Source organism: Arvicanthis niloticus, chromosome 5 (assembly GCF_011762505.2).
Source record: "Arvicanthis niloticus isolate mArvNil1 chromosome 5, mArvNil1.pat.X, whole genome shotgun sequence".
Lineage (NCBI taxonomy): Eukaryota > Metazoa > Chordata > Mammalia > Rodentia > Muridae > Arvicanthis > Arvicanthis niloticus.
Genome location: NC_047662.1, coordinates 34,075,133 through 34,102,585, shown reverse-complemented (window position 1 = coordinate 34,102,585; position 27,453 = coordinate 34,075,133). Strand labels below are relative to the sequence as shown.

Sequence of the window (27,453 nt, the reverse complement as noted above, 5' to 3'; positions counted from 1 at the left end):
AAATTTCAGTTATTATAATTTCCAATTTTAGAATGTTGGTTTGGTTCCTTAAAACCTCTCCACGGATGCCCTCAAATTCTTCCTGCATCATTTTTCCTGACTTTTAGTAAATTCCATTCATACCGGGAAATGCCTTCAATAATCAGCCCACTCCACTCTGGGGGAGGGGTGTCTCCCAGTGATTTAGAGGGAGATGTCACTTTTTTTTGTTGAGACAAGGTCTCTCTACATATCTCTGGCTGTCCTAAAACTCACTATGTAGACCAGGCTGCCTCAAACTCAACACAGTGTCACCTGCCTTGGCCTCCCAAGTGCACTAGATCTCATGTCTCCTTAGAGGTTTTAGGAATTCACAATCTCGTGCACCCCCTAGAGTTCATTTCAGTCCTGCAGGCTTTTGGCACCACAACAACATGCTTTTGATTGTCTTCAGTGGTCAATTAGTATTTAAATTATGTCAAATTACATGTCTAAGATTTTTAGCTTTCTGTTTCTTGAGACAGGGTCACCCTATGTAGATCTGGCTGTCCTGGAACTCAATATGTAGATCAGGCTGGTCTTGAACCTGAAGAGATCTGATTCTGCCGCTCAGATCTTGGGATTAAATGTGTGGCATATGCTGGGCGACAAGTCTTAAGGTAAGGTTAAACCTGGTCACACAGTTCAAGAAAAGAAATGGAAGGGAAAGGAAAAAGAAAAAAACGGGGAGGAAAGAGATATGAAACATAAGTGCGTCGCAAACTGTAAAGTCCTCTACAACCACAAGGGAATCATCTGAGAAGTCTCCTACAGTTTACATTTACCATGTTACATTTACTTATTGTATGTGTGTACACATGTGCCAGGCATGTATGCATGTGATCAGAGGGCAAATTATGGGAATCATCTCTCTCCTTCCAACATGTGGGTCCTGGGGATCAAACTCAGGCTGTCAGGCTTGGGAGCAAGCACCTTTAGCCACTGAACCCTCTTGCCTGCCCAGTCTTCTATAATTTAAATCAAATTCCTAAACACTGGGCAGTAGATTTCGTTTGTGGTCACGGCATCTATGGCCTCCATTGTCTTGGACAAGTCGCTGTCTCTGGCAGCCTGTTTCCTTATCTGTGAAATGTGGACACGCTTTTACCTCTCAAGGTGCCTGTGAGAATTCATGAGTATAAAGTTCCTGGTATATCCCATCCAGGCTGAGTGGCAGGGTCAAGTCATAGCCATCCCCTTATCAACATCCTGGTAACTGGGCACAACTGAAGAGTACTTCTTACCCAGGGAGGCAGGACCTCAGACTGACAGAAGAGATTAACACCCTTAGGAAAGGGTGTCTTGATTTTGGTAAAGGATAGTTGGGTGAACACTAAACTTCCAAGTGAGAAACTGACCTGGGAAACCAGGCCTAAATGAGGGCAGGAAACCTTACTGTCCGAGCCCTAGGGACGAATCTACTGCTACTAATGAAATACTATCATCTGGTTTTAAGAATTTTTATATCACCTCATTCCCAATTCCCTACTCCCTGTCACTGTCATTTCCCTTAGCCACAAAAGTGCTCAATTAATAGTCTGAAGTTTGAAAGGTTCTTATCATATGTGACTTCCTTTTGTTTGTTTGTTTGTTTGTTTTTTGAGACAGGGTTTCTCTGTGTAGCCTTGGCTGTCCTGGGACTCACTCTGAAGACCAGGCTGACTCTGAACTCTGAAATCCCCCTGCCTCTGTCTCACAAGTGCTGGGATTAAAGGGTGCACCACCACTGCCCGGCCGTGATGTGACTTTCAAGAGTGAAGAGGTCAAGGCTGTATCAAGAGGCCACACTAGTACCTACCTCTAGGCCAGCCTCCTTCAGAGGCCAACAAAGGATATGCAAAAAACCATAAGGCTGAGCTGAAGAATCCAGGTCTACACAGGCCTACCACACACCCACTGTGTGTGACCTTCCTTTCAACTGTTTCATCTTCTGCCCTTGAGGGTTTCTGTGGCAACCAAAAGAGATAAAGAATGGCTTGTACAACTAACAGCCTATAGAGGATGTTCAAGTGACTATTTCCCTCTCGATCCTCTTCAAAGGCTCCAGAGGCTTGGCCCTGCTGTCCTTCACATTTCAGAGGAGCCATCACTTGTTTCAGAATACAACTCAACATCTTTGCAGAATGGCTGCCCCGGGACAATCTCCCCTGCACCCCACATTCCCAAATAAGTACACAGGTCCTTTTCAATGAAGTGTTTTACTGTTGATCACTAAGGAGACAGACACAAGTTGGGATGAGAAAACCAGGTAACAAGCACTGGAGTGTCCCTGGATTGTGGATCCCTGAGGCTTCCTTTTCATTCTTACTGGAGGATCACAAGCCTCTCCTTGGACTGGAGAGGCCCTTCAACAGGAGGGCCACACCTCCCAGCCTAAGGCTCTAGAGGCTGACATGGGATGAGGCACAGCAGGTAGGAACTCACAGGCCACTGTAGTGTGTGTGAAGTTAGACAACTTGGGAGGACCTGTAGACAATGACACCATCTCAGGCACTACCCCCAAAGCCAGGGTACTGATGCCCCAGTGACAGGAGCATGTCTTCAGCCTACCCCATTCCCCCCACCCCCGCCCCTGAGGAAATGAAGAGTGAGCACTCTGATTTTCCAAGGCAAAAAACTGCTGGGAAGAGGCAGGATTTTCACTCAGTCCCTTCTTAGGATTTCCTGAGCTTTAGAAGAAGCTGTTCCACAAGTGAAGGGTTTGTGGTCCTGGAGGCCACAGCAGATGCTAAAGGCCTCTTCCTCCATGCAGGTAGGCTCTATGCTCTCCCTCACTCTCTAAGCAGGGCTCCCCTTTAGCTAGAATCCTTCTCCTCCTGCTCGCCCAAGTGTGTTTTCTGGTGTCGGATGAGGTTTGAGCTCCGGGAGAAGTGTTTTCCACACAGGGTGCACCTGTATGGCTTCTCCCCTCTGTGCGTTCTCTGGTGTGCACCAAAGTTGGAGATGTCACTGAAAGTCCGCCCGCATTCAGTGCACTCGTAAGGCCTCTCACCCGTGTGGGTACGGTGGTGCACCCCAAAGCTGGAGCTGTTGCTGAAGCTCTTCCCACACTCACAACAGATGTAAGGGGCTGGCTCTAGGTGGGTTCGGTGGTGTACAGCCAGCGTGGCGCTCTGACTGAAGCTCTTGCCACAAATGTCACAGCGGTATGGCCGCTGGCCGAGGTGATCTTGCTGGTGCGTGGTGAGGTCGGAGCGCCGCCGAAAGCTCTCCTGACACTTGGCACATTGGTAGTGCTTCTCTTCCAGGTGGATGCGCTCGTGCCGGATGCGGTTGGAGCTCCGGGAGAAGCTCTTGCCACACTCGGAGCACTTGTACGGCTTCTCACCAGTGTGGATCCGCTGGTGCGTCCTCAGGTTGGAGGTATTGTTGAAGGTTTTGCCACACTGACCACATATAAAAGGCTTCGCATCTGTCTCTGGGCTTGAAAAGGTCATGGGATCCCCGGGGCCTCTAGCTTGGGCAGTGACTTTCCGCCATGGCTTTTGTGGATGCTTTTTGTGGAGCCCCTCCGACAGGCTCTCCTGCCCATGTTCCTCCCTAGAGGCGATCTGAGAATCCTTTGAGCTGTCCACTCTCCAAGGCTTAGCCCCTTCCCCTTCCTCAGGCAGGTGTGCTTCGGGACTCTCCTCCTTCTCGCTGCCCATCTCTGAACCCGGAGAATGAACACAACATTCAACACCTTTATTCCTTGTGTCTGGCCATGAGACCCCACAGAATCTTGCTTTCTGGTTGAAGCTGTGTACACCTCCCCCCAGGAATAATGTCAAATAACTTTATTTACTCCTTAACTTTCAAATGACAAACTTTCACAGAGAGCTAAGGCTACCCACCACTAACAGATGTACCCTGTGCAATCTGATTGTCACTCTTCTTAATGCCATAAACAATGCCAATCTGGACTATAGTTTATGTGTAAGTAAAGGCACTTCCTCTAGAGATGAATTCACCTTCTTCCTGTTAAGTAGCCATCTACTCACTGACTCTGAGATGAACATAAATACCCAGAAGTAGTTACTTACAAGGCCCAGCGTGAATAGCCTTATGCTCTGCCAACCCATTCCTCTCTAGACCTTTCCATAATCTTCCAACAGGTGAACAAGTCCTACTGCAGGGCCTGAGCTCTGTCTGCCATTGTGAATCAGTGCCAGCTTCACACAGGTTCACACACACACAGCTGCACTCTTAAATAACACACAGCTATGGTCACATTTAGTGACATTCTACCACACCACACGCAGGACCAAACACACTGACGTCAGCTATTTCCACCACATATGCATTCATGTCACACATACAACCAACATACTGACATCAGCCATGTAGACCACATACACATCCATATCTGATACAGCCACAAAAAATACACATGCCCCGCCCTACAAAGTGAACTGAATGGAAATGTACAGAAAGCCAGAAGTATATCCAGAATGCTTGTCTTGCTTTCTTCTGTCTAACCTCATGCCCTGCTAAGATCCCTCAGCGATCTCCTGAGTTGTGCCCACCTTCTCCTTTATAACAGAGTGCTGTGCTTCTTTGCATACTTACTTTTTCACACATCTGTTCTCAATAGTTATTTATAATCAACTTAAGGGACTGGGTCATTGTAGCAGCTTTCTGTAGCACAAGGCTGGGCACTCATTGATTTCTGGATGAGAGGTGAGATGGATGAGAACTTTCATCTCTGCCCCTGTTGACTCTGCCTAGGACTTTAGGATCTATATACAAGAAGCAATGTAGCCTCCACTAATTATTTTTAAATAGGGTTTCTCTATGTAACTGTGGTTGTCCTGGAACTCTCTATGTAGACCAGGCTGGCCTTGAACTGACAGAGATCCACTTGTCTCTGTCTCCTAAGTGCTGGATTTAGAAGCATGTGCCACCATGCATGCCCAACTGTATATTCTCTTTTAAAACTGCTAAGACCATATAATTCTCCAAATGTCTCTCCAGGGCTGAATGCTAGGTAAATATAAGCATAGAAAGACTGCCAGGCATGGTGGCACAGGCCTCTAATTCCAGCACTTGGAAGGCAGAAGCAGGCAGATCTCTGTGTGTTCAAGGACTGCTCAATCCCTACATAGTGAGTTCTGGAACAGACAAAGCTACATAATGAGACTCTGTCTCAAACACTAAAACAAACAAACAAGCAAATAAATTTTAAGACAGACTGAGTTGGGGGCTGGAGAGCTGGCTCAGTGGTTAAGAGCACTTATTGCTTTTGCAGAGAAACCAGAGTCAGTTCCTAGTACCCACATCAGGTAGCTCACAATTGCCTGTAGCTCCAGCTTCTGGGGATCTAATGTCCTATTCTGCTCTCCACAGGCACCTGCACACATGTGGTACACACACATACATATACTCAGGTACACACACATACATATAATACACTTTTAAAACTGAGCTGAAAAAAATGAGTCAGTAGGTAAAGACACTAGTGACCAAGCCTGAACACAATCTAGAAGGTGAAGTTCCAGGGAACAGACAGTATGGACCCATTCTTCCTGGCCATCGCTGCACACGGCACATTACACAGTGCTCAGTAAAAGTTAACATTTTTTTTAAAGGTCCCACAGAGCACTCGACCTAGGGCTGAGCAGTCTGCATGCATCATCTTGATTCATTTTAACAGCACCTCTGTCTTCCCAGTGCTGGGATTAAAGGCATGTGCCACTACACCTAGCTCAACTACGCATTTTTCACACTTTAGAAATGATGAAACTGAAACTCAGAGAAATCAAGTCATTTGCCTAAGAGCACACAGTAAGTGGCAAAACTGAAGCCCATGCTCAACCCTCCAAAGCCGAGGTGTTTAACCATTCCACTAGTACTGGAGGGAGAAAAACACAAAAGATGAGAAAAGGTGCCACAGCAGTTAGGACACACAAAGACATTTCTCTGAAGAGGGCAGGGAAGGAGCTTCACGGAAGAGGTGGTATTTGAACTATGACTTGCAAAATGGACAGATGAGCAAGACCAAGGCTAACAGGGACAGGGAGTCCATTTCTGACTGAAAAAGCAATGCAGAAAAAAATTCAAAGTCACACTGCATTATAAAGATCTGAGGGAGAAGAGACCTAGGGCATATTGGGGTTTCTTCCTCGGAGCTCAGCAGCAGAGTCTCGAGCAAGAGTGCAGAGGAGGGACGAGTTCTAAGAACAAGGCAAGAAGATGAGGTTTGGCCATCACAGATGATGAAGGACAAAACCTGGATTAGAGGGAAGAGACCAAGTTGTGGTCTGAAAGATTAAAGTTCTAGATCTGGGTACAATTCAAGGGCACTGGGAGTAACTTGGAAGGACCAGGGACAGGGTGTGGAAAACGAAGGAAACACTCACGGGAGCTACATAGCAGATCAGAGACGGAACATCAAACAAGCCAGAGGATCTGAGGTGGTCAGGGAGAGGGGACAAAGACTGCAGCACTGTCCAAAGAGCCTAGTTACGTGGGGAAGGAGGGTAAAGCTGGAGGAGTCGGCTGGGAAAGCTGAAGGACAGGAGTTGGGTTCAGAGATGTCCATTTCCATGGCTTGGGGCTGGAGCTGGAAGAGTACAAGGGGCGATCCTAAAGACATGGTGTAGGAGTTGCATGGAGTGGTCCAAGGCCAACAGTGAGGGAAGGAAGGTAGTAAGGCTGGGCCATCCGAGGACCGGGACAGGATCGCAGCGGAGGGACACACGGTACCCGGCGGCCTTTGGGACTCGCAAAACAGCAGCTTTCAAGGCCTTCGCGAGAGCGAAGGGGCCAAGCTCGAAGCGCCCGGCGTCTCGCGTCCGCCTTCCCCATAACCCCCACGTCACCTCAACATAGCCCCGACCCACCTCACTCCAGCAGCTCGGTCAGGGACAGCGCCGCCTCGGTGGGCGGGGAAGAAGCCGGAGCCGGAACTCAGAGAGGACTGGCCTTCTCACCGTCGGGATTGGATCCTGTGAACATTCTTCCTCTCTATTGGCTAGCCTAACTGTCACACTGCACAAGACCTAGGCGGGACGGCCAATAAACATAGGTATAGGGCGCGGCATGCTGGGAGTTGTAGTCCTAAGGTTCGCTTCGATGAAAACATTTGCCCACTTTAGAACTCAGCTGAGACGCTGTCTTCACTTCTAAGGTCATCAGGTTTTATTTCTGTTTGTCTTTTGGAGTTGTGGCCCTCAACTTCTTAAACTTCATTCATTCAAATCTTAAACTTCATTTGAAGTTTACAGTTTAAAATTAAAAGAAAATGTACCTGGAAAGAAGTTTAAAGATAAGTAATTTGATCTCTTTGTCCGAGACTCTTAAGTGTCCTCTTCCAAAGACTGACCTCCAGCCAGGTCGGCCAGTGGCTTTTTCTGTGTCCTACGTGATCCTGTTAACCCAACAGTCTCTCATCAATCTAGATATAATAGATCAGTAAAGTGTCCAGAGATAGTTTTTGTTTAGTTTATCGGTTGGTGTTTTCCCATATTTTATTTTGAAGAACATTAAAGATTAGGAGCTTGCAAGATAAGGAGGATAAAGATGAGTTGATGTGCAAGCTAACTACAAACTTTCCTGTTTGCACGGTCTTTCAGTGGTTGTCTTTGTAGCAGGCTTAGTGGTTGAGAGCACTTCTATCTCTTTCAGGGGACCTGGATTCCCAGCACCCACGTCAGGTGGTTTATGACCACCTGTAACTCCAGATCCAAGGAATCCAATGACGTCTTCTGGGCTCCTTGAGCACCTGCACACTACTACACACACACACACACACACACACACACACACACACTGAGAGAGAGAGAGAGAGAGAGAGAGAGAGAGAGAGAGAGAGAGAGAGAGAGAGAGAGAGAGAAGAGAGGGACAAGTTTTATAATCCCAGCTCTCTTCCTTATAAAATCCCTGGCACAATTATTGTAAGGATTTAAGGATTGAGTGGATAGACAGATAGATACTCAGACAGACAAACAGATATACATTTTCTGCCTCTACAAATAGCTCTATTCTCTATTGGTAAGTTCTCTCAATAGGTGAGACCAGTGTGAGTTAGTTTTAGGATTGGCTATTCAAGCAATTATGTTTGGAGCTGAAGATGTGTGTGAAGTGTATCTATTACACACTATTAGTTTATTTATTTATTTATTTATTTATTTATCTATCTATCTCTCTATTTATTTATTTATTTTGGTTTTTTGAGACAGGGTTTCTCTGTATAGCCTTGGCTGTTCTGGAACTCACTCTGTAGACCAGGCTGGTCTCGAACTCAGAAATCTGCCTGCCTCTGCCTCCCAAGTGCTGGGATTAAAGGCGTGCGCCACCACTGCCCGGCTCACTATTAGTTTATAAATTGATAAAAATAAAACATCAGAAGCCAGACTCAGTAGTAAAACTGGGTTTATTAAGAATGATGTCTAAAGTTTGCTTGAATGGCAGCTGAGCTATTCAGAAACCAAGCCCGTAATGTTTTCTCCATAACTTCTTTCATAATGAAGACAGCAAACCAAGCAATAAATACTCAAGGGCATATTTAATAACAGTACAAAGACAAACAAAATATTCCTTTTGGGCACTGTAACGGCAAATTTTACATATCATGTTGACCTGTCACAAGGGTTCCAGACACTTGGTCAGATGTTACATTTGATGTCTCTGTGAGGGGAGCTTGGACAAGATTAGCATTTAATCAGCAGCCTGAGTAAAGCAGTTACCCTCCTTAATTCCAGTGGGAGTCATCCAATCAGTGGAAGATCTCAGAAGAGTCTTGCTGCCTGATGGGCTTTAGATGGATATCAGTTCTTTCCCTGACTTAGACTACAACTAAAACATTGGCTCTTTCTAGGACTTTGACCTGCCAACTTCAGTCTCATATTTACTTTGTCCCCATGTCTTACTACATCTGCATGGAACACACACACACACTTGGTTCTATTTCTCTAGGAAACACTAATACAGACTCTATTGGAAAGAGCCTGTAGCAGATCTAGTTCCTGTGGGGTCCAGCTGCCTTCCCATCTGCAAATTGGTAATTAAGAACTCCACAAACAGGCCAGATCACATATGTGGGTGTGACTTGAAAGTGCCTTGCCTTCTTTGACTAATCCATATCCAAAACTTGGATTTCTTATTTAAGTATTTAACTTGAAAAGTGTGTGTGGATGTGTAGGTATGTGCAGTGAGTTGTAGATGCCCCTGAAGGCTAGAAGAGGAAGTCTCATCCTCTGGATCTGGAGTTACAAGTGGTTGTAAATTGCCCAATATGGGTGCTAGAAAACAAACCCAGGTCCTCTGCAAGAGCAGAATGAGCTCTTAATCGATGAACCATCTTCCCAGTCCTGAATTTATTATTTTATTGTCTCACCTTATAATCTTTCAAATATGATATCTTATCTCATTTTGGGGGTGGCATTGAGACAGGGTTTCTCCACATAGCCCTGGCTGTCCTAGAACTTACTATGTAGACCAGTCTGATCTATAATTTACAGAGATCTATTTTACAGTAACCCACCTGGGATTACATATTGCACTACCATCCCTGGCAGTAAGATGTCTTATTTGAAACAAGACCAACTTTCTTGAGATGAATATTCTCTGACCTGGAGGCTGTTGTCAAGTCTAATAGTCTTGTGGGTATACATGAGTGGTACAAACTTCCACTTTTTCTCACTAGGCCTCTCTGAATGTCAGGAAGCTTTCAGAAGGGCCATAGCCACAGACTGCAGAGTGACTCATTTGCTCAGAGCTGCACAGCTGGATTGCTTTGGTTACAGCTGTGCCTATCAGCCCGTGTTGAGGTTTCTTGGGATTATGATCCCTGGTCATGATGTAGGTGACTTAATTTTTGAAAACTTGTGCATTCTGGATGTCTCCATTTCAAATTGGCTGTTGGAAACAGCTCTGGGTGTCTCCAAACTCTGCTGCAAACAGCATGAAGAAAACAGAAAATCATGGAGTGTTTACTCTCTGTCTCTAACCCTGAACAAAGAAGAAAGGATGCACGAGTCCCAAGATATATACTTGTAAAAAGCTAGCATGGAGAGTTGGAGGCCTGACTGGGGGAAAAGGGAACAGTCTCTGGTGGAAAACGTTAGGATCTAGGGGCTATAACCTCACAATTGAAAACCCACTGAGCAGGCTGACAAAGAGAAGTTGGTGCCAAGGTTCCCTCAGAGAGAGAGAGAGAGAGAGAGAGAGAGAGAGAGAGAGAGAGAGAGAGAGAGAGAGAGAGAGAGAGAGACCGCCCTTTCCCCTGACCTGAGCAGAGTCCTCCTACTTTACATCCAAGGTCTCGTCCTAAACCTCGGTGGAGTGTGTTTTGTTTATTTCAAAATGTCATCTACCAGGGCAATGGAAGTGTCTAGTCTCTAGAAAAAAGGCAGAGTTCAGTGCTGAACCCTGGGAGAAAAGCGGAACAGAAACCACAGAAGGATCTGGATTGGGGTCAAGGAGATGAGGTACTGGAGAAACAGGTGCTGGGCCAGGAGCCTGAGTCCAGGGTGCCGAGCTGGATGCTCATGAGAGTGGAGCACAGGGCAGAGCCCTACAAAGAGGGAACCTTGAGCCCCTTAAGGGCAGGGCCAAGGTTAGAGGGCCAGGTATCATTAAGCAGAAAAAGCTCAGAACCCTGAGGGGACAGTAAGGACGGATTCACCTTCAGGGACACATCTCCATTAGCACGGTCTTTTCCTTCTTGTTTGGGGACAATCACTTCCTCTGATTTTTGGAGCTCGGTACAAATGATTAGAGGCGCCGTGTTTTTCCCCTCATCATGAAGACAAGGTTCAAAGAAAGGACGAAGTGGGCTCGAGAAACTATGGGTGAAAGTGAAGATGTGGGACTTATCAGTCACATTGTAAAAGGAGATGATGCCGGCTTCATAGTCCAAGAAAATCCCCACGCACTTTGGGGACTGTTTGAGGCGGAAGGAGGTCTGCGGGGACGTGAGAGCTTCATACTCATTCCCGCGACTCTGTCGCACAAGCCAGTGGCCATTGGCAGGCGAGGCCGTGACCTTCCCTTTCCTGCTTACAGACTCACTACACACTCCAAGAATCCATTTGGTCTTCTCACCCACGTACACTTCCCAGTAGTGACAGCCAGTTGTGAAGTACTCGGAGCCCAGGACGCTGACAACAAAGTCAAACCTCTCTGGGTTGTCAGGAACAGGCCGTTTCCTGTCTCCGAGCCTCACACATCTCCGATCCTCAGACAGGATGAGTTTGGGATGTGCCGTGTCCGGGTCCAGGGTAACCGCCACTGCAGAGAGTTAGAGGGGGGTGATAAGAGAGATTTATGTTTTAAGGACTCTTCCAGTAGATTTGGAAGGAAAAATAGTCTGGATGTCCGCAACCTATCATTTATCTGTTTTAGTTTACGGCTTTCTCCCGACCTCCTCCATGTGTGAACTAGACTTCTAGCTTACAGCCAGAGAGCTTGCCTGGTGCGCATGAAGTCCTAGGCCCCACCTTCATCACTACTACATTAAACAGGCAGGGCAACTCACTTCAGTGCTTGGGAGTAGAGTCTGGAGTATCAGTAGCACAAGGTCACCCTTGGCTACATAGAGAGTTCGAAACCAGCCAGCACCACTGCATTAGACTCTGTCTCAAAAAGCCAAAACACACAAAAAGATCTAGACTTGGATGTTAGACATTGGGTTGGTTAGGTTTTTTTGTCAACCTTATTACAAGCTAGAGCAGATAACAACCCGTGGGTCATGACTTCTTGGGGAGTCCCATATCCCATATCCTGCATATCATATATTTACATTACAATTAGTAACAATAGCAAAATTACAGTTATAAAGTAGCAATGAAAATAATTTTATGGCTGGGGGTCACCACCACATGAGGAACTGTATTAAAGGGACGCAGCATTAGGAAGGTTGAGGACCACTGAGCTAGAGCACTCTGGGAAGTGGGAAACTCAGTTAAGAAAATGCCTCTATCAGCTTAACTTGCTATTGGATTCCTTTTCTTGACTAATGGTGGATGTGATGGCGCTCAGCCCACTGTGGGTGGTGTCATTCCTAGGCAGATGTTTCCGACTGTATAAGAAAGCAGGCTGAAGAATCCATAGGGAGTATGCCAGTGAGCAGAATTCATCCCCCGTGGTCTCTGTTTTAGTTCCTGCCTCCACACTCCTGGCTTGGCTTTGCCTGCTGATTAACTGTAAGCTGTAAGCCAAATATACCCTTTCCTCCTGTGTTAGTTGAGGTCACTATTGCTGTGATAAAACACCATGACCAAAGCAACTTGGGGAGGAAAGGGTTTGCTTGGCTTATTATATCCTGGGTCACAGGATATAATGTATCTTATTATATCCTTTGAGGGGAGCTAAGGAAAATCACAGATTTGATCCACCTGTGCTACATAGTGACAGTAGTAGTAATAATAATAGCAACAATAATAACAATAAATGTACAGTCTGCATCCAGATGGACTGGGATGAAACCTAAGTGGCAGAGTTTGAGAAGGATGGACTGTGAAATGAGAACTCGTTATTAACTTACCAAAATGCAGCCGGGCTCTTCTCCAGCCTGAAAGGCAAAGAAGGGAGTTGTTAAAGCTGAGGAGAAATGAGAGGCCACCAGAGGCCAAAACCCGGGAGGGAGCCTCTCACCTGCATTGGCGGCAGCTCTTTTCAACTCTGGGGAAGAAGAAACAGGGGGTGAGCTATCTGCCTCTGTACTTACTAGGCAGGAGATAAAACAGTACGGACATGATAAAAACACAGGCCACTTACTCAGTTCACTCCGAAGTTTCTCTGAAGAATAAAAAACAGTTGGACACATCAGAACCAGGACAGTTACCCACTCCCAATGCTTTAGTCCCTCACACCCACATTCCTAGAGCAGGTATGTATGTATGTATGTATGTATGTATGTATGTATGTATGTATATATGTATGTATATAGTGTTCTGCTTGCATGCATGCCTGCATGCCAGAAGAGGGCATCAGATCTCATTACAGATGGTTGTAAGCCACCATGTGGTTGCTGGGAATTAAACTCAGGACCTCTGGAAGAGCAGTCAGTGCTCTTAAACTCTGAGGTAAATCTTATCTACAGACCCAATAAATACTGTATGTCACACCTGTAGGTGACAAAATAAAGGTGTGAAGATATTATAGAATAAAATATGTTTATTTAAAATTATCACCCAGTCCCTATTAGCTCTTGTTAGCATGTATATTTTCTCTATGTAAAATATATAGATATGTCACATGTCTTCAGGTTTGCTTGGTTTTTTGTGTGTGTTTTGCTTTGTTTTTGAGGTAGTGTCTCCCTATGTTACTCTGGCTGGCCTGGAACTTAATATATGGACCAGGCTGGCCTTGAACTCACAAAGATTTATTTGCCTGCCACTGCTTCCCAAGTGCTGGGATTAAAGATATGCACCATTGTATCTGGAAGGGTTTTTGTTGTTGTTGTTATTGTTGTTGTTGTTATTAGGTGTCAAAAATTTGTTCTCAAAGATGAAGTGACTGAGAATTCAGAGAGCTGTGTCAGATTCAAGTAGAGACTCGACGGTTGCAGATTCTCCCTAAGGGAATACTAGGCCTGGGTATAAAAGACTCCCAGATAGCTTCAGCTTGGAGAGACACACATCTTGGTAAAACAGTTCCCATTTAGAGGCTATGTAAGTGTTATACAGGAAAGAGAAACAGAGAGCATTCACAAAGGGGCTGTGAAGAGCCAGGAAACCACCTGTGGTTTGAATTACCCTATTCCCCTCCCCAAATAGTGAAACTTGAGTCACCCAGCCCACAGCAGAGATGTCATCAGTGACTTCAGCAGAAAGGACACTCAGCCTGCAACACAGATGGCAGCAGAAAGAAGGCGGTGCAATAGAACTCGGCAAAACTTACTGAGGGCTTTGTGGAGTCTTCCTGAAAACCAGAGAGAGACAGAGAGAGGAGTGAGCAACCAGAGCCTGCCCCTTTATCTCTGTGGCTCCGGAAGGCCTACCACTCCACCATCACCCCACAAAGTAAGAGATAGGGTTGCATCCAGCCCAATCCAACCCCTGGTTCCAAAGGTCAGACTCAGGAGTTCAAGGGAGCTTGTACCACTTTCTTGATGGCCAGCTGCCCCAGACTTTCATTCCTCTTTCCACGTGTATCTATCTGGTCTCAGTTCCTCCTTCTGTTTCCGTGTGTGTGTGTGTGTGTGTGTGTGTGTGTGTGTGTGTGTGTGTCTAACTCAAGCCTATTTGTAGCCTCCTGGTTACAGTACCTAAGGTGTAAACCTAGCTACAGGCCCAGCCCTGACTGCCTTGTATGTCTTTCTAATTCTCTGGAGCAATTCTCCAAAGTAACTGTTGCCACAAGTAAGGATCAGAGGAAGTTTGAAATATTTATCTGCTTCCTATACTTTGCAGGAGTGCTCTGGTTTCTCTAGAGGGCCCACCTGGCCCATATGTTCCCCTGCCTAGCATCATCCCTGCCAAAGAATTGAAGCTATGTATCTGAGAGGTTCCACCAAGCTAAGGGCTAGACTCAAGGTAGGTTCTTGGGCTTGGAGCAGTGAAGCTATGTCACAGCTTCTCAGCACTTAGGATTGATGGCTGTCACTTCTATGACTACATGCTTCCATTCACCGTGTCCTGTTCTTACGGAGTATGCCATGGAACCTCTTAACAGTGACACACATGGAATTACTATTCCTGCTTTGCAGAGAGTGGGCTGAGGCTCAGAAGGACGAGAAATTTTCTCAAAGCCATCTAGCTAGTAACTGACTATGGAGACAGGAGTCCAACTCAAGCCTGTCTGATTTCTGAGACAGTGTCCCCTGCCACCACACAACACTGTCCCCTTTTCCTCTTAGGCAGAACAACCAGTGTGACTGCAGTGTGCACTGCACGCTCCAACTTCAGGTTGGAGAGATACAGGGTGAAACACAGATCCTAACACTACTCAACCATGAGCCGTCAAACCAGTGATGTACCTTCTCAGCAAGACTTCACAAGCATGTCTGTTAACACTTGCTCTGGCTGGACCCCAGCACACATTCATTCAATTAATGATGATGGCTTGGCATTGAGGAAAAGGGGCCCCAGTCCCTGTGACAGATCTTTGGAAAGGTTTCTCTTGTAACACTGAGAACTTACTATCCCCACATTACAGATGAGGAGTCCAGAGCTCTGGACAGGACCGAATTACTCAAGGCCAAGATGTGGCAGACCAGCAAGCTGAGGCAAGTCCCGCTGACCCCAGAGCCTATGGTCCTTCCACATTGCCTCTCTCCATGTCAAGGTCATGTAGATTCCCGAGATTCTCATGCATCCCATGTGACCTTGTTCACGTATGTTTCAGTCATATGCAGACCTCCTTTTACAATGATTGTAGAAGAACTGTTGAAGGGAGAGTATGATGGTCCAGACCCAGCATTTGGGTCTTGGCATCTCCTCAACCACTGCCACAAACTCCATTGCCCCTTGACACTGGAAACTACATTCTGTACTGTGGAAGGACTGCCAGTATTTATGATAAGTAGAAAGGATACTGCCTTTGTTCCCTGTCTTGTGCTCCATACATACCTTTTTCTTTGGCGTGGTCCTCCAGAAGATTTTCTAGAGAAAGAAAAGAGAAAGCAAATGAGACTCTTGGCCACTTGTGTGGAGGGTCTCTGCTGGTTTTCTCAGCCCTGGAACTGTCCGGCTCTGCCATCTTCAGCTCCACCTCATCTGGCCTCATCTTTCTTCTGAACAACAAAAAATGGAAACCCAATTTGTCTCCCGTGTCTTGTCTTACTCCTCTGGTCTCTTCACAACATAGTAGCTGAAGAGCACACGTCAAAGCGCGATTCTGAGCAGGAGGTCCCCATCGGCTGCTTTGCCATCTCTTTTAGGAGAAAGACTGGGTTCCTCCATCAACACAGACAGAGGTTGAGAAAACTTTCAGGGACAAAGTTTAGTTCTGTGGACACTGGAGATACAGAAATCAACAAAACAAAAGCATGCCCCTGACCCCTGCCCAGGACACTTACCCACCTCCATCACCTGCTCGTACAGGAGCTTCTCTAAAAGGGGAGAGAGGAGAGGGTGAGCTCAGCTGAGGAAGCACCCTTCTAACACACGTCATTGCCCAAGCATGGTCTGAGCTGTCTGAATAGGACTGACCCCTTTTGCCAATATAGATGTGTGGCCATTTGAAAAGATCACAGTCTTCACGCCATCAGATGGGGGAAGAAGTGTTAGGTTATGTAACTTTCCAAATCCTTTGCAATTAAGATCCTGAAAAATGTGACCATTTTAAATGAGGGTTTTATCCAAATGAATATAATTGGATTTCCTGATTAGAAGGCTCTAATTTCTTAGTTAATTAGAAAGCTGCCAGGGTTGGTTCAGATCTAATTTTTCAAAGGCTGAGAATTCTTATCTCTACTCAGAGCCTCTCCACAGCTTACTCCACTCCCTCTGCCATGTGAGTCCCTGGCATATGGCTGTCCCATTTTCAACTGGCCGGGTCTCCCACCTGCAGCAAACGTCATGTCCACATCTACTCCTGTGGGTCTTTCTCCAGAGCAGTCACGGTCTCCCACGCCCCCACACCCCCGTGCCCACAGCTCCTTCACCACAAAGTTACCTTTTGATTTTTTTTGTTTGCAGATGAGCCAAATGCCAAGAAGGATGAGGAGCCCCAAGATGGGCAAGACCACAGAGAGAGCCACCGCTGGAGAGGACAGACTTCCTAGATCCGGGGCTGAAACAGAGACCCCCAATGACCACCCTCAGGGAGACATCTGAGAGCTGCTCCCTGCCTCGAAGGGCAGACGGCCCAGGCATGGGCCTCGGTCTCCACTGCCTCTAGGAAGAGCCCTGCTGAGACTGATGAGGCTCTTTGCTTCTCTTGGGAATTCAAGCTCCCAGTGACAAAGAGAAATGGGGTGCTCATATTTCACGAAGGCTTCTCAGCCACAAGCTGACCGTGTCCTCTAACTCCATGGACACATACTCCCAGGGACCTCACAATCCTGAATGTGCGCTCCTTAATAATTGCCAACCGTCCCTCGTGAATCCTTTTTCTCTTTCTGGTATGCAACCACAGGCTCAGCCGCAACAGTGTGCCCCAGGCCAGCCTCTCTGATCCACTATCAGCAGTGAGCACAGCAGCAGGCAGAAAGCCCAGGCAGGAAAAGAAGAGTGCCCCGTGTGTGCGACTGAGGGCTGTGATCCCAGTGAGTAGGGGAGGAAAGGGGTGGAGCTGTGACAAGTGGTGGGGACTTCCAGCTGGCCCGATGCCCTTGATCAACCTTTGGGTGGTTCTAGGCAAGAGACCCAGCCTCTCCCAACTTGGTTTAACTCATCTGTAAAATGGAGATGGTAAGAGTCCTAATTCCCTGGGACTTGGGGGAAAAGGAAGGGCTTAAATAAGTCACCTTAAACTCTTATCAGCTAGGGAGAGGCATATCAGAAGTAAGAAAAGAAGGGCATAGAGGAAGGAATAAAGAAAGGGCTGGCAGATGGCCAGGAGGCTGCTCTACCAACTCATTTTATCGCATGACTCCATATTTAAAGGGTATTTCAAAGTGTCACACCTTTTAACCTAGCAATTCCATTTCCTTAGAATGTGATTCTGAATCAGCTCCCAAATGGTGTGAAGATGTCCATTACATTATTAGTTATAACATGAGGGGGGAAATTGCAAGGTATCTGGATTTCCAGACACAGCCTTTGGTTAATTTGTTTTAACCTATAGACATATAATGAAATTCTATGCCACCCCAAAATCAAGTTATGAAGATATTTAAGGATATAGATGAAAAATAGCATATGGCTGGGCAGTGGTGGCGCACACCTTTAATCCCAGCACTTGGGAGGCAGAGGCTGGCAGCTCTCTGTGAGTTCGAGGACAGCCTGGAACTCAGTCTACAAAGAAAGTCCCAAGTCAGCCGGTGCTTACTACACACACTCCTCAGAGGTACATGCATGTAAGTCTTGAAAGCCATATCCCCAAAATATTAGCAGTAGTTCTCTATAATTTAGGAGAGTCTATGCCATTGTTTTGATCTTTCTAAAGTGTTTTATTTTTTCAAGTTTTTTTCTTTTCTTTTCTTTTCTTTTTTTTTTTTTTTACAATATACATTCTTATAGCTATAATATGATTTAAGTCATGGAAATTTTGAAAAAAAAAGTTTACATTTTATGTGTATGGGTGTTTTGTTTGCATGTATGTCTGTGTACCATATGTGTGCCTGGTGCTCCAACTGCCGAGCCATCTCTCTACCCCCAAAAATTCCTTATAAAGCCTCCACTGAGGTAGGGGCTTCCTCCAGGCCTCTTAGGAGCCTCAAGCTTATCTGCATCCCAGCATTACCTCCAATAACCATGGCTGTTGTCTTCTCTTGGCCAAGGGCTTCATTAAGGACAGTGCAGGACACATTTCCCAGAGCACTGTCCCTGATTCTGCTGGACACTGCTGTTCGGAACAGTCCAGTTTCATCCAGGGAGTAGGCCTCCGAAAGGGAGAGTAGTGCTCTCCCCGTAGTGTCTCTCCACCCAGTCCACGGCTTTGGGTACCATCCCACTGACCGGCACACCAGCTCGATCCACCCAGCATCAAAGGCCTTCACATGGATGTAGGGATCAGAGCCTAAAACTGAAGAGGACAGATTGCCTGATTGAGACAACAGCTGACTGGCAGAGCTCTGGCAAGGGCATGGTCCTAGCCAATTTCTTGTCCTCCACACCTCCAGCCTCCTCTAATGGACAGCCACAGCTGTTAACAAAACTATAGCATCTGTCTTCTTACCCTTACCCACAGCTGCTCGGTCCACCACAATGGGATTAAACAGTCAATCCAAACAAAGTTCAAGATCCACCCAGGACAACACCAGCATCGCACTATTATAATTGTTTTGGGACCCCCAGTCTCCATTTGAAAACGACGTGTCCTCTAAAGGACTCCATGACTGCAAAGAGTCTACCAACTACTGTGTGTTTTAAAGGAATTCATCCCGCTGGGGCATGTAACCAAATGACAATCTAAAGTTGATCAGAGGGGCTGGAGAGATGGCTCAGGGGTTAAGAGTACTGCCTGCTCGCCGGGCGGTGGTGGCACACGCCTTTAATCCCAGCCTGGTCTACAGAGTGAGTTCTAGGACAGCCAGGGCTACACAGAGAAACCCTGTCTCAAAAAAAAAAAAAAAAAAAAATAGAGAGAGAGAGAGAGAGAGAGAGAGAGAGAGAGAGAGAGAGAGTGTACTGCCTGCTCTTGCAGAGAACCCAAGTTTGATTCCCAACACCCACATGGCAACTCACATCTGTCTTTAATTCCAGTCCCAGGAGATCTGACCCTCTCTTCTGGGGTCTGTTGGCCCCAGGGACTCGTGAGGTATACAGACATGCATGCAGGTGAAACACCCACACACATAAAATAAAAATAAATAAATCTTTAAACCGATGATCTATGGTGACTGCACAGAGCTGACAAGGAGCAAACGCAGAGACTTGGATTGGATTTGAGCTGGATTGATTTTTCTAAAAACGCTGAAGCTAGTTTGAGAAACAGTATCTGCCTTTTGGCGCTTCAAATACTTAGAGCTCAGAAAGGAACTGTGCAGCGATTCCTTGTCACCGCTGGGAATTCTGGGCCTTGAGGACTTTTCCTTGCAGCCCTGATTATCAGTTTCTTGGTAGTGAAGAAGAGAAAGCTTCCCTTGTTGTCTAAGCCAAGTTTACAAGTCACCAACTATATTTATTCAAGGTCCTGTTTTGGACAATGTTTTCCAAAGTCCAAGTTCCTCCCCTCCTCACAACGAAACACAAGTCAGGGTTTCATTGAGTTGAACGGACAGGACTGGAGAAGTCCGAGCTGATAAGGTAGTTGCCACAAATAACCCCGCCCCTCCAACCCGTGCTAACCTGCCACCTGCAGGGTCACATTGTCCTCTCGACTTGAGTTTCCGACCCAGGCCTGACACTGGTACAGCCCTCGGTCCTCCAGCCTCACATTGCTGATTTGCAGGATGTAGCTTCCCTTGTGAGCATCCCTCATCAGTGTCGTCCTGCCCTTATATTCTGGCATCAGGTCTTCATCGCTGTCCTGCCTATCCCGGAACACGTGGACAGCCTGGGTGCCACGTGGGTGTGTGGGCCGATACCACCTCATCTCAGTGAGCACCATGCCAGGCCAGAGCAAGAGAGGGCAGGGCAACTTGGCTGTGTCCCCAAGAGGGGCTATGTAGACCTTGTCAGCACCCCCTGTGTGACAGAGACCAAAGGGAGAGAAGGATGCTTTAGCGACCGCTTGGGAAGGAGTGAGAAACGGGGTTTTCTTAGGGAAGGGCAATCCTGGGAAGGATAGTGGAAAATGGAATCCAAGAAGAACCAAGTCCCAGAGCCATGCCTCATCCCTGTCAGACCTCCCAGGCAGAGAAAGATCCAAAACTCTTACCTGACACCTGAGCAGGCAACTGGAAGATGGCTATCGTGAAAAGGCAGCCGACAAGCCAGGAACCAGAGGGACTTGGTCTCTCCATATGAACTAGGACAGACATGGGAAGATGGCTGATGAATTTGATCTAAGAAATCTAGGAACTGTGGCTGAGACACATGGCCCACCTGAGGAGCAAGGACAGGTGCTTCTAAACCCAGCTCCACCACTCCACTCTCTTTTGACACCACCCTTACTTACCCTCTTGTGACGATATGACTAAAATCCTCAGAAACTCTTCTTCTTAAAGTAGTTTTTAATTAATTTTAAATAAAATTTTATATATATATATATATATATATATATATATATAAATGCCCTCATATATAAAAATATATATGCCATATAAATACATATGAGGGGATATATATAATTTTTTTTAAGACTTATTTATTTTATGTTGGTGAGTATATAGTTGCTCTCTTCAGAGACCCCAGAAGAGGGCATCAGATCCTATTACAGATGGTTGTGAGCCACCATGTGGTAGCTGGGAATTGAACTCAGGACCTCTGGAAGAGCAGTCAGTGCTCTTAACCACTGAGCCATCTCTCCAGCCCATATAATTTTATTTATATATATTTATTTTATTTATACATAATTTTATTTATATACCTATAAAATATATTTATACATATATAAATTATATACATAAATAAAAATGCCCTCAGGCTGAAGAGGGTGTTGGCTCCCATTAACTGGAGATGCTGGTGGTTGTGAGAAAGCCTGCTGAGTGCACTGAGAATGTCCCCCTGCAAGGGCGGCAAGTGCTCTTAACTGCTGAGCCACAGCTCCAGTCTCCCTGCCAGCTTTTTTTTTTTTTTTTTTTTAAAAAAAAAAAGACTTATTTATTTTTTCTTATTTATATGAGTATACTGCAGCTGCCTTCAGACACGCCAGAAGAAGCATCAGATCCCATTACAGATGGTTGTGAGCCACCATGTGGTTGCTGGGAATTGAACTCAAGACCTCTGACAGAGCAGTCAGTGCTCTTAACCACTGAGCCATCTCTCCAGCCCTGTGCCAGCCTTTCAAGTTGACAATCAACCAAGGCTGCAAAGTCGTCATCATGTGCTATCATGAAGAAACCAATCCTTCAAACAGGCACTGAGCCTAGTTGACTAGACCTGTGCTCAGGTCTTACCTTTTCCTATTTGCCAGCCCCACATCACTAGCAAAGCTGTGTAATATCTGAGCAGCCATGTTACTAATCTGTTGGGGCAGGGCTTCTTCACAGGCAGGTGGACAGATTCAGGAAGAGAGTATGCACCAAGCACTGGCCAAAGATGCCTGGAGACATGTGCTTGATAAGTGTGTACTAAACTCAAAGAGATAGTCATAGCTCAGAGGTGCAAACCACAGTGTTTTAGCAGTGGGAGACCCCACAGAGTTCGCTGGTGGAGCTCTGCCTACCCACTTGCTATTGCCTGAACTGCCTAGCAGGAAGCATTTTCTGTCCTGCCACACTGAGGAGGAAGTTGAGAATGCAAACTGTCTAGGAGGAGAACACCTCCCAATTATCTCCACCTGTTTCCACCCTTCCCATCACTTTGGTTACCAGAAAACAACCTGAGCGCTGGAGCAATGGCTCAGCTCACAAGACTACTGCCTGCTCTTGTAGAGGACCTGGGTTCAGTTCCCAGCGTCCACATGGCAAGCTCACCAACATCTGTAGTTCCGGTTCCAGGAGATCAGATGCCCTCTTCTGACCTCCACAGGCACTAGGCACACATTCATGCATGCAGACAAACACTCATACCCATAAAATAAAAACAAACAAATCTTTTTTAAAACATAAAGCTGGTTGGGAGGCAGAGGCAGGAGGATTTCTGAGTTCGAGGCCAGCCTGGTCTACAGAGTGAGTTCCAGGACAGCCAGAACTACACAGAGAAACCCTGTCTCGAAAAACCAAAAAAAAAAAAAAAAAACCATAAAGCTGGGCTGGTGAGATGGCTCAGTGGTTAAGGGCACTGACTGCTCTTCCAGAGGTCCTGAGTTTGATTCCCAGCAACCACATGGTGGCTCAGAACCATCTATAATGGGTTCTGATGCACTCTTCTGGGGTGTCTGAAGACAGCTACAGTGTACTCAGATACATAAAAATAAATAAATCTTAAAAAAATACATTAACTTTACTTTATATATAAAAAACAACAACAAAACCATAAAGCCATCATGCAGCTTTGATACCTGACATCTTTCGTGAGTGTGGCATTACACACGTTTCCCATGCCACCACATGTTCCTTTAGCAGCTTCAGTGTTCCAACACAGACCTGTGAGAATTTGTAGAAATAATTCCATACAGTTGAACATTGCTACAGATGACAGTGGTTGGCAACTGGAATCAGGAAGCTTAGTCCTAAGGATCGTAGTGTAGTCTCCAACTAAACTGTAACTTAAAGCAAACTGCTTAAACTCTTGGGCCTTGAGTTTCCTAATTTTAAAATAGGAATGTTTTAAAATTTCAACACCAAATTGTCCTAAGAGAAGGGCAAAAACATAAATATAAAAGTTCTTGTTTTCCCACTGCCTTGCATATATCAAGTTTTTAAAGTTTTAATCAATTTGATAATGAAATACTATTTTTTAGATTTTTTCCTTTGACTTATTGTCTCTTAATGGCTTGAATAAATCTTTATATAGTAAACATTTTCCCCCATGACACAAGTTGGAAGTGTTTTCCTTCAGTCAGTCAGTCAGTCACCTTTTAAGTTTGAACTAGTTTGATTTTTAAAGCTTACAAATTATAAAAAAAGAAAAGAAAAAATATTCCAACAGACATTCTCTTGCCAGTCTTGACCAATTTATGAAGACTCTACACATCTATAAATGATCAGCTGATATCGCCCAGCCAGGGACCCAGCAGATGGTGAGGCCGAACTGCACACCTGCTGTAGTATGAATAACTACTGTGACATTAAGTAAGAGTCTTAGACAGAACCTGCCCAGCACTCTTGTAACTTGGATTTGAGGATCCTAAGTGACAGCTAACCATTGTCCCATTTTGTCCTTTAAGATGATATTTGTAAAGAGAAAGACTATTTCCCTGCTGAACTTGAGGATCCTGAGAAATTTAAAGAACTAAACAGGCTAAGGAAAGAAAGGAGAATGGAGAGAACTCACCACCTTTGGGATGGGAATCTTTGTCCTTTAGCTGCAGAGCTGGAGCCTCCTAGCTGGGAACACTGGGCTCCCCACAGGTAGGGCAGTCTGACACTGGACAAGAATGCCAGGAAGATCTCAAGAGATGGGTATGCAAAAAGTTCATATTCTAGTCTGATGACCAGAGACTCAAAGCCACAGAGGGCCTCTGGCTGTCCCTATAAACAAACAAGCAACGCCCTGTCTGCCCATCCCTGATAAAGTAAGAGTACAGAAAGGAGGCTCCCCAAAAGCAAGGGACCTGTATACTGCCGTGGCAAAGAAGGCGCTTCCCCCCCCCCGCCCCCCACTCTCTTTTACCCCAGTGCTTGGCACCAACCATGACTGCTGCAATTTGATTCCATTGCTCCTTTTTTTAAAATAAAGGCTTGCTCTCTTGTATTTCCCAACCAGCATAAATTAGAAGCTTCATAAATGAAACTGGAGACCATTATTTTGAGGGAAATAAGACATACTCAGGAAGACTAGTTTTCTCCTATATGTGGGATTTACATTTAGGGGTGTGTGTGTGTGTGTGTGTGTGTGTGTGTGTGTGTGTGTGTAAGCAAGTGTACAGGTTATGAAAGTCAAAAGGAGACCATGGAAGAGGAGAAAGAAACCATAAAAGTCAGGGGGAGAGTAAAGTAACACAGGCAGTATGAAAGCACAGGGAGGAGCATTGGGGAGGAGGGAGAACAGTGAGAAGGGGTTGGGGAGTGTGTGAGAAGATATTGGGGGAGGGGAATATAAAAGAACAAAGTCTAATGATATGTACATATGTAAATGCCACGATGAAACCCATCAATCACTTTGTACGCTTTTAAAAATTGACTTAAAAATTAGAAGGTTGGTTTCAAGACACCCGCCAATCAGCCATGGGTTTTATCTCCAGCTACACCTTGATATATACCTCCAGACAAGCCAACTTGCTTCCTGCCCCTCTTCAGGCGTTACACCCTTCCCAACTGACTTGCCTTCTTCATACTGACTGTACTTATAGCAATACCAAGTATGCACTTGCACTTTTATAAAGAAGTACTGGTCACTCAGAATTCCTCCAGGGTTTTCTTTTTCAGTCAACACTGGGCTTTGAATCTAGCAGATTCCGGTGGTGGCCTGCACTGTGTCCCCTGTTGATGGCTAAGCTGTCACTTTCAGTGTAGCTGAGGCTTGTCAGCAAGCTATAGAGCCCCGGCAGCTTTTTGCTTACTATCTGAGATTCTGTGCAGACTCCTGCAAGTTTCCCACTAGTTCCCCAGACAAAAGAAACCCTTTTCTTCTCCTAGATCTCCTAAAAATCCTTGCACTAAGGAACTTGTCTCATACTTTTCTTTGGGTATGGAGGTAGCTTGTACTAATTAATTCACTTGGTAAGACTCTGGGTTTCATTTCCAGCACACCACACACACACACACACAAACACACACACACAATACACACAACTCACATCATCATCTCATCATCATTCGTGTTAGGAAACCTCCAACTGCTCTCTCTCCTAGTTGTCCTGAATATATAACAATCAGACACGTACTCACCCTAGAATGCTAGCACTTACATCTCCTATTTGTTTGTTGGCAGTTGTAACTCAGCCTTTGTCTATGCCCCTTCCCCTGGGGGTTTAGTTATTTTGTTTTCAGACAATATCTCACTACATAATCCAGGTTGACTTCAAACCCATAACCCTCCTGCATCTGCCTCTTGAGTGGTGGTGACATGCTTCACTTTAAGGGGTTACTTGACAGAGGTCTGGACTTCCAGCTAAATAACTATGGTTTCCTGAACACCTCCCAAACCCTGAGGTGCTATTAAAGAACACTTACTTTATTCGAGACAGAGTCTGCTTGTGTACGCCAAGCTGGCCTTACACTTGGGGTCGCCTGGGTGCTACGATTATAGACACTCATCCCAGTGCTTGGATCTGGTACTTTTTCCTGGTTATTGAAATATAAATATCCACTGTAAAAATTTCACAAAATGCAGGAAAACTTAAACAAGACAAATATAATCCCTACTAATAAAGCAAGATTCATTGATAATTTTGCTGTTCCTTCTCCCACTTTCTGTTTTAAAACTATAAAACAAAATACTGTGGTTAGACAATATATGCTCTTTGTGGCTTTTTAAGTTTTAATATACTAAAGCACTGGTGTGCTTGTGTGCATGTGCGTGTGTGTGCACACGAGTGTATATGTGTGTGTGTGCACAGTGTGTGTGTGTGCATGTGTATATGTGTGCATGTGTATATGTGTGCATGTGCATGTGTGTGCGTGTTTATGTGTGTGTGTGTGTGTATGTGTAGAGGCCAGAGGTTAGGGTCAAGTGTCTTCCTCAATTGAATTCCACCTTGTATTTTGAGACAGAGTCTCTTACTGAACCTGGGTCCACCGAAGTGGTTAGGTTGCCTGGTCATCATGCCCTAGGGAAGCTGCTTGTGTGAAAAGCATTGTATTATACCATAAAACTTTCTCCTGTGCTATTTTAATGGTTGTGTTGAATTTTATTATAGCTACTCTTTATCATTTTGTGTTTTGTTTGTTTTTGTTTTGAGCAGGGTCTCTTTGTATAACTTTGGCTGTCCTGAAACTCACTCTGTAAACCAAGCTGTCTGTCTTTGAACTCACAAAGATCCACCTCCCTCTGCCTCCCGAGTGCTGAGATCAGAGGTGTGTGCTACTGCAACCAGCCCATTCATTCATCTTAATTCTGATGATAAGATGCTGGTTGTCTTACAGACAGAGCTGGTTCTGGTCATTTACTTATGACAACTTCTTAAAAGTGAAATTGCTTAAATTAATGGTTGGAGTCAACTTTTTAAAACTGGAGTAAAACAACTTTGCCATTTTACATTTTGCTTCCTTCTGGTATTGGGCATTGAACTTGTGGTCCCCTCCACACCGTGGCACATACTCTACCACTGATTAGATCCCCAACCTTCTTACTTCTTTGAGACAGCCTCTCAGTAAGTTGCTCTAGGCTGATCTTGAAATCATTTTATATGTAGTTCAGGTTAGCATTCAATTTGTGATTCTCCTGCCTCAGCTTTTCTAGTAACTGGGATTAGAGGCATAGTGTTTTAGTCATTTTAAAGTCTATATACAAAAGTATTAACATTGCCATGCATCAGATCTCTAGAATTTTGTCTTGTAAAATGAACTCTATATCCATTGAACAATAACTCTCCTTCCCCCCTCCCCCAAGCCCCACTTTATGTTTCTTAAGAATTTGACTAATTTTGATATCTCATAAAAATGGAAGAATGTAGTAATGCGTGTGTATTTATGTGTGTGTGCACATGTGTGCACACTCATGAGATTATGCCCATTTTTAAGGTTTTGAGATCTAGTGCAGAACTGGCCTCTGAAAAGAATATAACAACTCATACTTAGATTGAAAGCACCTTAGTGTCTACGTAGGCTTTCCATTGGGTGTAGCCCTGGCAGCTCTGGAATTTGCTAGGTAGACCAGATTGGCCTTAGGCACACAGGGATCCATTTGCCTCTCCCTTTGGAGTGCTAGGATTACCAGTGACAGAGGGACAAAAAAGCAGATCTGAATGTGTCTCCGAAGGCCAACATCTTCTGAACCCTGCCTGAAGTGCTCGTTTAGCACTTACTAGCCTGGTAACCGTGGATACATCAGTGAACTTTGGCATGCCTGCTCCTGTTTAGAAATCATACTGGTACACATGTCTTTATGAGGAATAGGGGACTTAATAATGCAATGCTCTCAGAGTATTGCCTAGAATGTAGGAAGCCCCAAAGGAAGGAGCTATCCTTATTACTCTGCCTCTTCCTCCTTCACACATTTCTTGCTAATATAACAAATGAAAATGATATCTTGATTATCTGTGGGCTGTTTTTCCCTCTCCTTCCCCCTCTCCTTCCACCTCCCACCTCGTGTG

The 27,453-nt window shown here is 45.4% G+C and overlaps 2 protein-coding genes across 5 annotated transcripts; both read right to left on the bottom strand.

Annotated features, from left to right (window-relative positions):
* Positions 1 to 2,200: 2,200 nt before the first annotated feature.
* Positions 2,201 to 6,899, bottom strand: Znf691 (zinc finger protein 691). Of its 2 annotated transcripts, none has more exons than XM_034501681.2 (2): positions 6,840 to 6,899; positions 2,201 to 3,667 (listed from the first exon to the last, which is right to left on the bottom strand). In XM_034501681.2, the coding sequence occupies exon 2, from the start codon at positions 3,663 to 3,665 to the stop codon at positions 2,814 to 2,816; it is 852 nt and encodes a 283-aa protein (XP_034357572.1). In that variant the 5' UTR covers positions 3,666 to 3,667; positions 6,840 to 6,899; the 3' UTR covers positions 2,201 to 2,813. The 2 variants fall into 2 exon arrangements, with proteins under 2 accessions (XP_034357572.1, XP_076790424.1); XM_076934309.1 differs by lacking the exon at positions 6,840 to 6,899 and adding an exon at positions 6,357 to 6,833.
* Positions 6,900 to 8,366: 1,467 nt separating this feature from the next.
* Ermap (erythroblast membrane associated protein (Scianna blood group)) lies at positions 8,367 to 23,702 on the bottom strand. 3 transcript variants are annotated; one of them, XM_076934307.1, is made up of 13 exons: positions 23,532 to 23,702; positions 22,597 to 22,681; positions 20,371 to 20,460; positions 19,839 to 20,177; positions 18,292 to 18,573; positions 16,561 to 16,677; positions 15,962 to 15,994; positions 15,513 to 15,545; positions 13,843 to 13,863; positions 12,718 to 12,738; positions 12,595 to 12,621; positions 12,485 to 12,511; positions 8,367 to 11,229 (listed from the first exon to the last, which is right to left on the bottom strand). In XM_076934307.1, the coding sequence occupies exons 2-13, from the start codon at positions 22,619 to 22,621 to the stop codon at positions 10,514 to 10,516; spliced, it is 1,731 nt and encodes a 576-aa protein (XP_076790422.1). In that variant the 5' UTR covers positions 22,622 to 22,681; positions 23,532 to 23,702; the 3' UTR covers positions 8,367 to 10,513. The 3 variants fall into 3 exon arrangements, with proteins under 3 accessions (XP_076790422.1, XP_076790423.1, XP_034359650.1); XM_076934308.1 differs by having other exon boundaries at positions 23,535 to 23,702; XM_034503759.2 differs by lacking the exon at positions 22,597 to 22,681.
* Positions 23,703 to 27,453: the final 3,751 nt, after the last annotated feature.